The sequence below is a fragment of the Mustela nivalis genome (genome assembly GCF_964662115.1).
Source record: "Mustela nivalis genome assembly, chromosome: 16".
Taxonomy (NCBI): Eukaryota; Metazoa; Chordata; class Mammalia; order Carnivora; family Mustelidae; genus Mustela; species Mustela nivalis.
Genome location: NC_139035.1, coordinates 11,089,638 through 11,102,006, shown reverse-complemented (window position 1 = coordinate 11,102,006; position 12,369 = coordinate 11,089,638). Strand labels below are relative to the sequence as shown.

Below are 12,369 nucleotides of genomic sequence, written 5' to 3'. Positions count from 1 at the left end.
CAGGTGGATTTCATGGTCTAGAATGCCAGTATGTGATCATTGGCATGAGTGTCACTGGAAACTTGTGCTGTCATAGGACTGTTGAATCGGAAGTTCTAGGAGTGGAACCCTGCACTTGGTGTTTCAAAAAGCCCTTGATGTGGGGGCACCTGGGTGGCTCAGTCAGTTAAGCATTTGACTCCTGATTTCGGCTCAGGTCATGATCTCAGGTTCCTGGGATTGAGTCCTGCTTTCCCTCTCCCTTGGCTCCTCTGCCTGTTTGTGCTCACACACACTCTCTCTCAAATAAATAAATCTTAAAAAAAGAAAAAGCCCTTAATGTGATTCTGATGCAGTGTTCCAAGAACCACTGCTTTATAGAAACCGGTATCTTCTGAGAGCCTGTGAGGAGATTCCAAGTTCCTGCAGAGCAAGGCCGTTCTAGAAGTGAGACTCACTCATGGAAGCCAAAATCTCCCTAGTGGAGGTTTATAATCCAATCAGTTTTCCTGGTCCCGGTACATTTTACCTACCAGGGGACATTCTAACAGTAAACAGTGTTGCCTGGGGACAGCTCATAATTCACATTTAATTTAACTCATTATTTGTTAGTAAAACACGCTAGAATAAAGTAAGCTCCATTTTCCCATGGAGAAAGAGAAAATGTTAACTCTCCCTAAGTAGTGTTTGGATAAACTTATTTTAAAAATTACAGATATGTGGGGTCCCTGGGTGGCTCAGTGGATTAAAGCCTCTGCCTTTGGCTCGGATCATGTTTCCGGGGTCCTGGGATTGAGCCCCATGTCGGGCTCTCTGCTCAGCGAGGGGCCTGCTTCCTCCTCTCTCTCTCTGCCTACCTCTGATCTCTGTCTGTCAGATAAATAAATAAAATCTTTTAAAAAATTACAGATATGTAACATTATGAATTGCTGGAAAAAGAGCCTTTTAAACACCCATGGGATATAAATACTGCCACTCATGGTTTAACATTTACGGTTGGATTTTAATACTTAATTTCATGGAATAAGTGAAATATTCGATACCATTATCACTGGGAGATTCCTCCCTCCTTCCTCTCCTTTTATAGTTTGGTACCTATGTAAATATTGACCATGTGGTCATGTCGTGATCATGGTCGATGTTCATGTTCTTACTACATAGCTTATTTTTTCCTGGAGTTTCTAAGTGGCCTTAAAAAAAACCAAAAAAACAAAAAAACACAAACACCTTGCCTGGTCTCACACAAGCTTAATTTTTTCTTCCAGTTAGTTTTTGCTTTTTGTGGTGCCCCTTTAGACGAAGGGTCTGACCTTCTGTCAGATTACTTCATTGCCCACTAATTTGTCGCCTTTGCCTCTGGTTCTGTTTTGGGGGGAGATTTCTTCATCATCTACCTGGCTTCCCATCAGCTTTTTAAAAATTTGACCTTCATATAAAATTTCTGTGAGTACTTTTTCTTTGATCAGTCTTTTGTTTCTACTATTCTGTTTTATGGATGACTAGCTGCTGCCCGTGTGTATTCACAGTCTTTCTTGATTTTTGCACTGGCTCTGTTTCCTCTGCAGTCTAGTTTCTTCGTCTAGTCTCTTTGATGGCAGGGGCTCTCCTTATGCATTTGGTGGCCGTCATCTGTTCATATGTAAAGTGGGTCAGTAACAGATGATACACTGTATTTTGCAATAGTATAGTTCATGGAGAGGAATCCTTTTCTTGAGGATAGTAGATGGGACATGCACCATTTCAGTGGAGCAAGGCCACACTTTGGGGGAGCCATTCCATTTTCCCAAAGATCTGTGATGCATGTGTCCATGGTTCTTCATTGCAGGGTCCTAAGGGGGTACGGCTGGCTGTTCCATAGACTAAGTGTCCACCGGTTGCTTATTTTTAGCCCAGGTCTGACCACTCTTGCCCCCCCTCCTCTGTACCTGGACTCTCCACGGACTTAGCCTGAGGGCTCAGAGAGCTAACTTGACTCGATTCTCATCTGTAGCTCCCGTCTGTGAGGACCTAAGGATGCGATTTCCCTCACACTGCTGAGTTTATCACCTTTCCTCATGACTGCCATTCATGGATTTTGTTGAGCTGTCTCACCCCATGATGCCTTCTCTTTTCTTTGCCCTCGTTGATTGATACCTTTCTCTGCTATTTACTGCTGATCACTCACTGGGGTCTGGTGATGATACCAAGGCAGCAAGTAAATGGCTGTGTGTGATGTTCCATTTTTATCCATAGGTAACTAGAATTTTCTTTTTTTCAGGAAAGGCTAAAGCAGTTTATAAGGTTGCTTTTGTCTGTTGTGAGTAATAAATGGTCTTTTTTAACCCATCTACTTGATCAGAGTTATGGGAGAATTGCTAATATATTGTGCAGAAGATATCTATTCTTTCTGTCTAATGGCCCAAGAATACTCTTGAGGGCTTTGTTTGATAAAACGGCATCATCCCACTCTGGGCGGTTGATTTCCAACCATATGCATTCAGGGAACACCTTTGCTCAGTCTTTCGTTCATAGTACTCTGTTTTATAGTGTCCATTCAGCTGCCCTCAAGAAGACAAGGAGAAAAAGCACCAGATTCACAATGGTTTCCTCCAGGAACTTCGGCCCCAGTGGCCCTGCCCACCCTACTGTCAGGAACTGGAACTTACTTTCTGGCCCAGTGCTCCAGCTTCCTGACCACAGAGAACTCACGGCTCATCATCTTCAGGCCTTGGGCACTCCCAAGTGCTCCATTTAACTTTCTCACTTTAGGGAACTTGATACAGATTCTTTTTTTTTCCTGATTGTACACTGTCAAATTTAGTTAAAGCAGTAATACCTTAAAAACGTGAAAAATAACTTGTAATTCAGCCACGTGAATAAAACAGCATTTAATGTTTTCCGTGATTAAAATCTGGTATCCACCCCATTTGGGTTTTTCCCCCCCAATTACATAAATAATACATGAATAGTTTGGATTTAGAAAATCGCTATAGGGTATTGAGGCATGTAACTATTGGCATTTTGTTAACCATCCTTCATGTGCCCTTTTTTTAAAACTCCATTCCCAGAACAGGTCAAAGTAAATTACGTTGTTTAGCAATGCACATGTAGAGCTAAAACAAAAAGAAAAGCAAGAACATGATGACTTCAGAAGGCAGGAAAGGGGTCGTGGTTGCCATGGGAGATGAGAGAGGTTGGTGGGATTTGTTTTTGGTCAGGTCCAAGCAGACACAGCTTCCAGGTTACTGCCACATATTCTCAGTCTAAACCTGGGTGGTGGTCTTGTCAGTGTCCCCTTCATAATCATTTGTTTATATACATGGTACATGGACTTTATGTATACTTTTCTTTCATGACTCTCTTTGTATCCCTTCTTCATATCAGGAAAAGGATGATACAGATGCAATTTCATATTTTCATTGGGTGGTCAGTGTTCTGTTAATTACATTATTTGCAGGTTTTACCCTTGTTTTACTGGGTCTTTTCCCTCTTGATTTCTTTTATGGTATCTTTCGCTACATACAAATTAATATTTTTGTAATCAAATGCTCCTGGCTTAAAAAACCTTGCTAATCAGTGCTTCATTACCATTTAAGGCTTAGTTCATCTGTGTTCATCAGGTAAAGGTTGCTTTTCTTTCTCCTGGATGAGGATGAGTATAGCTGTGCTACACCCCTTACAAAACAGCACAGAATGTCCTTTTGTCAAACTACTGAGATACCACATTTATTTGATTTCCTCTGTCTGTGTACTGGGTTCTGTTTCTGGGTTTTTTATTATGTCCCATTAATCTATCTATTTCTATGCCATTTTAATATACTGCTCTAATATTTGCTGATGTGGCTCTTTTTTCCCTGTAATTGTCAATTCATAGGCATTTGTTCTTTTGTATTAATTACAAGATGATTTTATCCAGCACTCCCATTGGAACTCTTCTTGGAAATTTGTTATAGTCATGTATTAATTTTGGAGAGAATATTTTTATCATCATTTCATCCAAGTCTAAATGGTCTATTTTCTCATTTATTCAGGGTTGGTTTTCTATCTCAACAAGATCTTATAGTTCTTTTCAGTTCTTACAGGTGTCTCTTGTGTTTTTATCTCTTAAATGCTCCATAGTTGTGCTGCTTGTGACTAGAACGCTTTTCCTCTATTAAATTCTGGGTGGTTATTGCTGGTACATAAAAATGCAGTTGGATCCGCAAATCAGTCAATGTGATACAACACATCAATAAAAGAAAGAACAAGAACCATATGATACTCTCAATAGATGCTGAAAAAGCATTTGACAAAGTACAGCATCCCTTCCTGATCAAAACTCTTCAAAGTGTAGGGATAGAGGGCACATACCTCAATATCATCAAAGCCATCTATGAAAAACCCCACCGCAAATATCATTCTCGGTGGAGAAAAACTGAAAGCTTTTCCGCTAAGGTCAGGAACACAGCAAGGATGTCCATTATCACCACTGCTATTCAACATAGTACTAGAAGTCCTAACCTCAGCAATCAGACAACAAAAGGAAATTAAAGGCATCCAAATAGGCAAAGAATAAGTCAAATTATCACTCTTCACAGATGATATGATACTATATGTGGAAAACCCAAAAGACTCCACTCCAAAACTGCTAGAGCTTGTACAGGAATTCAGTAAAGTGTCAGGATATAAAATCAATGCACAGAAATCAGTTGCATTTCTCTACATCAACAACAAGACAGAAGAAAGAGAAATTAAGGAGTCAGTCCCATTTACAGTTGCACCCCAAACCATAAGATACCTAGGAATAAACCTAATCAAAGAGGCTAAGAATCTATACTCAGAAAACTATAAAGTACTCATGAAAGAAATTGAGGAAGACACAAAGAAATGGAGAAATGTTCCATGCTCCTGGATTGGAAGAATAAATATTGTGAAAATGTCTATGCTACCTAAAGCAATCTACACATTTAATGCAATTCCTATCAAAATACCATCCATCTTTTTCAAAGAAATGGAACAAATAATTCTAAAATTTATATGGAACCAGAAAAGACCTCGAATAGCCAAAGGGATATTGAAAAAAGAAAGCCAAAGTTGGTGGCATCACAATTCCAGACTGCAAGCTCTATTTCAAAGCTGTCATCATCAAGACAGCATGGTACTGGCACAAAAACCGACACATAGATAATGGAACAGAATAGAGAGCCCAGAAATAGACCCTCAACTCTATGGTCAACTAATCTTCAACAAAGCAGGAAAGAATGTCCAATGGAAAAAAGACAGCCTCTTCAATAAATGGTGTTGGGAAAATTGGACAGCCACGTGGCAGAAAAATGAAATTGGACCATTTCCTTACACCACACACAAAAATAGACTCAAAATGGATGAAGGACCTCAATGTGCGAAAGGAATCCATCAAAATCCTTGAGGAGAACACAGGCAGCAACGTCTTCAACCTCAGCCGCAGCAACATCTTCCTAGGAACATCGCCAAAGTCAAGGGAAGCAAGGGCAAAAATGAACTATTGGGATTTTATCAAGATCAAAAGCTTTTGCACAGCAAAGGAAAGTTAACAAAACCAAAAGACAACTGACAGAATGGGAGAAGATATTTGATATTTGCAAACGACGTATCAGGTAAAGGACTAGTGTCCAAAATCTATAAAGAACTTAGCAAACTCAACACCCAAAGAACAAATAATCCAATCAAGAAATGGGCAGAGGACATGAACAGACATTTCTGCGAAGAAGACATCCAGATGGCCAACAGATACATGAAAAAGTGCTCCATAGGGAAATACAAATCAAAACCACAATGAGGGATCACCTCACACCAGTCAGAATGGCTAAAAGCAACAAGTCAGGAAATGACAGATGCTGGCGAGGATGCGGAGAAAGGGAATCCCTCACACTGTTGGTGGGAAGGCAAGCTGGTGCAACCACTCTGGAAAACATGGAGGTTCCTCAAAATGTTGAAAATAGAACTGCCCTATGACCCAGCAATTGCACTATTGGGTATTTACCCTAAAGATACAAACGTAGTGATCCAAAGGGGCACGTGCACCCGAATGTTTATAGCAGCAATGTCCACAATAGCCAAACTATGGAAAGAACCTAGATGTCCATCAACAGATGAATGGATCAAGAAGATGTGGTATATATACACAATGGAATACTATGCAGCCATCAAAAGAAACGAAATCTTGCATTTGTGACAACATGGATGGAACTAGAGCGAATCATGCTTAGCGAAATAAGTCAAGCGGAGAAAGACAACTATCATATGATCTCCCTGATATGAGGAAGTGGTGATGCAACATGGGGGCTTAAGTGGGTAGGAGAAGAATGAATGAAACAAGATGGGATTAGGAGGGAGACAAACCAAGTGACTCTTAATCTCACAAAACAAACTGAGGGTTGCTGGGGGGAGGGGGGTAGGGTTATGGACATTGAGAAGGGTATGTGCTTTGGTGAGTGCTGTGAAGTGTGTAAACCTGGTGATTCACAGACCTGTACCCCTGGAGGTAAAAATATGTTTATAAAAAATAAAAAATTTAAAAAAGAAAAGATACCTTTCAAAAGACCTAAAAAAAAATGCAGTTGGTTTTTGTGTATTCACTTAATATCTATTTAGCAAATCAGAATCTCTTATTAGATTTTCAAGGTCTGGAGTCATCAGCAAATACGGGCTTCTGCTTTTTCCATTTTTGTTTATCTTCTCACAGCGTTTGGTAGAACCTCTACAAACTGTGGAAAAACAGTGGTACCAGCAGACATTCTTGTTTTGTCCCCAATGTTAATGTAAATTGCTTTACTGAGTCTCCATTTAGAATCATTCTTTTCTTCATTTTGAGGGAGTCTTTATCATAGTTAAGCCCCTCTGTTCCTGTTCGACTCATCTGTTTTTTCATTCAGTTCTTTTAAAAAAGTTTCTTGTTCTAATGAATGAAATTCATACGTTTCTTTAATATTCAGTGTGATTTATAATGATTTTAAATAAGACTTGTTAAGACACAGCTATATCTTACAGTGGTTTTTAGTAAATCCATGGAATTGTGCACCTGTCTCCACATTCAGTTTGAGAACATTTTTCTCACCCCCACAAAACCCCCATGTTCTCCCCCCATTTCCCAGCTTTCAAACCACTCTGCTTTCTGTCTTCATAGGCTGCTTGTTACTTACAGTTCATCTGTGTGGTATATGCATCAGCCCCTCATCCCATTCGTTCACCCATTCTTCAGTTGGGGGGCATTTGGTTTGTTTCCAGTTTGGGACTATTATGAATGATGTTGTTCCATGTATAGTTTTGATGTGGGCTTGTGTTTTCATTTCTCTTGGGTATGGAGTTGCTGGGTCATGAGGTAACTCAGTATTTAAGTTTCCCAGAGTGGCTACCATTTTCCATTCCCACCATCAGTGTACAAGGATTCCAGTTACTCCACGTGGCCACCAGTGCCTCTCACTGCCTTTGTGTTTATAGCCGCCTAGAGAGTCATGAGTTTTTAACTCCTTAAATATTTGTATTTTTAAAATTTATTAATTGGTTTTAAAGAGAATGCCTGTGGGGGAGGGGGAGAGGGAGAGAGAGAACCTCAAGCAGACTCTCTGCTGAGCGTGGAGCCCCACACAGGGCTCAATCCCAGGATGCTGACATCATGACCTGAGCCAAAACCAACAGTTGGATACTTAACCAACGGAGCCACCCAGGTGTCCCTAAGTGTTTGTATTTTTATAGAACTTGCTATCTCTGAGACTGATCAGATATCTTCTATCCTCATTTCTTACTCTTTTTCCTTTTTTTTAAATGCATGGTTCAGGAAGAACAGTTAGAAGCTATCTTGTCAGCAGCAATCCACACAAGTTGCCTGGGACTTCTGACTGGATGTATCAAAAAGTGGACAAAAGAAGGTAAGATTATGGTTTTTAACAAATAAAAAAATCACTTTTATATTTAAAGTTTTTTAAATGATTAATTTGGGGGTTTAGTTAAACTTTATTTTGAGCTAATTATAGATTCACATTGCTATTTTAAGACATTGTGTACAGAGATCCTGTGTTACCCTTTATCATCACCTTCCCTCTGCAAGATCTGGTAAGCCTCTGGTACAGTATCCCAGTCACGACTTCCATATTGTCCTTTTTATAGCCATACCTATGTCCCCCTACGCATAAACCCAGGGAGCCACCAGTCTATTCTCTATTTCTGTAATTTTGACATTTCAAAAATGTTTAGAGGTGACATTATACAATATGTAACTTTGGGATTGACTCTTCAGCAAAATTCTCTGGGATTCATCCCAGTTGCTGTGTATCCTTCTCTTTTAAAAACACACATGCTACACCCCCTTTATTTTTATTGAGCCATTCGAGAATAAGTTGAAGGCATCAACATTTCTCTACTTGTAAGTAATTCACTATTATTTCCAAGACCAAGAACATTCATTCCAAAACCACTTTATACTTACAAAATTCAGAAAAACATTGATACATGCTGTTATCTGATCCCCAAACATTACTGGAATGTTACTAATTGCGCCAGTAACGTCCTTGATAGCATTTATAGGGATAGAGAATCCAAAATGGAATCCAGCATATACTTTGTATTTAGTTTTTATGTCCTTTTAATGTCTCTTAATCTCGTATAATTCCCAGGCTTTTATCTTTCAAAAAATTGGTTTTTGTTTTTTTTGTTTTTTTTTTTTAAATATAAGCTTATCAATTTGCAGACAGCCTTTGAGTGTGTGTTGTTAAGCTTTCCTCCTGATTAGATTCAGACTTGACATTCTTCACAGCAGCACTGCGTAAAACAGTGTGCTCTTTGCTGTGTTTCGAACCAGTTTGTTAGTGTTGACGTTCCCATTGCTCACTTGATCAGTGTGGTCTTGGTCAGGGTTCCCCACTGGAGCTACTGATTTTTTGTTTGTAATTAATAATCCTTTATTTTTTTCCATGGATATTTACTAATAAGAACAACCAAATTCTGCGGCCAATCTTCGCTTTGTTCTTGAGTGGACGTGGAATAAAGTGGTTTTTACAAAAGAGGAATTTGACAGACTGTGTAAGTATTATATTAAAATATTAACCTCGATTTGTGTTTTAAGTACATGACAGTCATCATTTTTAATCATTTTCAAGTTGTAAACTTGTTTTTTTTTTAAGATTTTATTAATTTATTTGAGAGAGAGCACAAGTCGGGAGAAGGGGCAGCAGGCAGAGGGAGAGGGAGAACCAGGCTTCCTGTGGAGCAGGGAGCCCAAATCAGAACTCCATCCCAGGACCCTGGGATCATGACCTGAGCTGAAGGCAGATGATTAACTGACTGAGCCACCCAGGCGTCCCTGAAGTTGTAAACTCTTAGAAGTCTCAGAGGCAAAACTTTTCTTTTAATATTAGGGTGGCAAAATTAGTATTATTTTTATGTTTGTTTTTAAACATTTTATTTTTAAATAATTTCTGCACCCAGCATGGGGCTCGAACTTAAAATTTCAAATTGAAGAGTCACATGCTCCACCACTGAGCCAGTCAGGTGCCCCGACGAAATTCTTTCTTGAGCAAGACTTTGCAATCGATTGTTAAATTGGCAACGTGTTAACATGCCTGTAATACCATGTTTCAAAGTTGTACATTTTCTTTGATCTTAAGAGATTAAATTATGAAGTTTGCTGATGATGGAGTCGGGGGGGCGGTATGTCAGTTGACCTCAGAAGGTTCCCTTTTTACTCATTTTCTGTTCAAAATATTTATAACCAAAAAAAGCTAAAGAGGAGGGCAAAAGGGGCGCCTGGGTGGCTCAGTGGGTTAAGCCTCTGCCTTCGGCTCAGGTCATGATCCCAGGGTCCAGGGATCGAGCCCCACATTGGGCTCTCTGCTCGGCAGGGAGCCTGCTTTCTCTTCTCTCTCTGCCTGCTCTCTGCCTACTTGTGATCTTTGTCAAATAAATAAATAAAATCTTTAAAAATATATATTCTTACAAAAAAAAAAAAGGAGGGCAAAAACTCATCACCTCTGTCTTCTGCTAGCAGGTGACGTTATCAGTCATTTGCAGTAATTTTTCTTCTTGTCAGGATTATTCATTCATCTGTCGTTAATCTGAGTTTTGAGGTGTCCTATAAATATCAGAAACCCATTATGTACAAAAATAATGTGATTGCCTTGTACATGGAAGTATAATTTAAGTTTATTTAGAAGTATATATTTTTGTTATTTCTATCATTGTATCAATGATGAATGAATTAAATGGACTTTTTAGTTAGTTAAGTTATTTTTTGTAGAGAATCTACTGTTAGAGACATGGGGTTCTTTATTTTATTTATTTATTTATTTTTAAAGATTTCATCCATTTATTTGACGGAGAGAGATCACAAGTAGGCAGAGAGGCAGGCAGAGAGAGAGGAGGAAGCAGGCTCCCCGCCAAGCAGAAAGCCCGATGTGGGACTCGATCCCAGGACCCTGAGATCATGACCCGAGCCGAAGGCAGCGGCCTAACCACTGAGCCACCCAGGTGCCCCGAGACATGGGGTTCTTTAGTATTTTTAGGTCATACTTACAAAACATAAATATGAAATAATTATAAATACTTAAATAATTGACTAAATTATTTGAATAGTTATTAAATATTTAATCACTTAGTTAAAGTCAGGAGCAAATACCTGGTAATTCAGAGTTAGGGCCACAAAATGTATTTTTTTGAGTGGAAAATATATTCAGGACTGGGTTATGTAATTCATGTAAGAAAAGAAAAAAATTCAGATTGGTTCATAAATTATATGCCTTTATTACACTTTGAGCATAATCTGGTACATCAGGTTTGAACATGGTAACTCAGCCATTATTGCTGCCTTGAGCTGCATTACTGGTTAATAGAGTTCTTTTAAAAACCTAAATGTAATAAAAACACAAAGCATAGTATTTTAAATGTATGGGAAGTGAAGCAAATCAATTTGATTTGAGGAAGGATTTCTAATTAAGATATGTTTTCTAGTTTCCAGTTACCCAGTAAATATTAATGTGATTAAATCTTAACTAAAACATGCAATCAGTAGCAACTAAAATACCCATTTTTTCCCCAAAAAAGGATTTGAAAATTTATTGTTGAGTTTAAAATGAAAGGACAGCCAAGTCTACAGTGAATTATAACAAGCACGTAGTTTTATTATGTCTTTATCTGAGTCTTAATGTCTCACTTTGGAGCACTGGAGATGGAAAAAGTGCTCTTATAAAATAATGACAAAACAATGTGGCATGTAAAAGATCTGATAGGAAAGATTTTTACTTGAGGGGGAAGCATTTAACGAATAGACTTATTTCTAGTCAGTCTGAAGTTGCTCTGTGTCCCCTTCCTCTGCTCACATTGCTTGTTCCTTGTTCTGCATCTTAAAAAACTAGGAATTTATATTCGGGGTTTCTTAAGGTTATTTGCCATTTCAAAGTCTCACAATGTGTAGTCTAACTCTGTAGTTAATAGGAGTTTGAGAAATCTTGCCTTTATGATTTTAACTAATTCGGATTTATTGTGTCAGAACTAATCTGGTATTTTCTCCTGGAAAGGTATACCATTATTTGATGGCTCGTGTCGTTTCATCGACCCACAGACCATACAGGCTCTCCAGCAGTGCCACTTGCTTCTCAGCAACCTTAATTCCGTCTTAAATTGTTTCACCACAGAGGCCCAGGAGATCACGGAGAGAGGTGTGCTCTTTGTCTCGTATAAATGAGTTTTTGTTTAAATTTTACTTCAAGGAAAAATAAACTTCCTTGTCTTCCTTGTCTCAGATGCATCATTGTGCAAAGTACGAAGAGACTTATTTTATTTTTATTTCTTAAATGGAAACTGCAGACTATTACTAGATGTTCCCTGAGCCCATGCTTAAACAAGCTTGGGAAATCTGCGGGTTAAACTTACTGTTAAGGTAGCGTACGTACTTCCAGTAGAGTTTCAAATTCTTCAATTATATGTAAGTTTTTATTCACAGAGGTCATTGTAAATGTTTGTCTTTGTTCTGCCATTTAAACAAAATAGCCAGTTTCATGTAAAGGCCCGGTTTGAACAACCTACAGGAATATCCCTGTGCTGGTCTGTGTTACTGGCTGCGTTTGACTTCGGAAATGCAGCGTAGGCGGAAGCTCATGTAGCTCAGATGTCTACTTAGTGAGTCACCCCCTTTAGCATCGTGGAGATTTTCTATTCAGGCTAAGTATATTGAAGAATCCACATACGCTGTTAAAAGTTTTGAGAACTGGGCAGGGTCTTGATTCTCCACATGGTTAATGCACTGCACGTTACACGGCCGGTGTTTGTCTCCGCAGGCCTCATGGACTTGCACAAGAAGTGCCTGATCACGCGGCTCATCGGCCAGTACGCGCAGGTGGTGCTCTGGTTCTGTCACTCGGGACTCTTACCCGAGGGCTCAGGTAAAACACGGACTTCAGCTGC

General features: G+C 39.1%; 1 protein-coding gene across 16 annotated transcripts in view; it reads left to right on the top strand.

The window, feature by feature from the left end:
- The window catches only part of AHCTF1 (AT-hook containing transcription factor 1), an 82,576-nt gene that overhangs the window by 35,810 nt on the left and 34,397 nt on the right, over positions 1-12,369 (top strand). For all 16 annotated transcript variants that reach the window (XM_082702340.1, XM_082702333.1, XM_082702344.1 and 13 more), the window contains 4 exons: positions 7,754-7,844; positions 8,905-8,994; positions 11,484-11,624; positions 12,243-12,347. In XM_082702340.1, the coding sequence (XP_082558466.1) occupies positions 7,754-7,844; positions 8,905-8,994; positions 11,484-11,624; positions 12,243-12,347 (427 nt within the window). The remainder of the gene's footprint in view (positions 1-7,753; positions 7,845-8,904; positions 8,995-11,483; positions 11,625-12,242; positions 12,348-12,369) is intronic.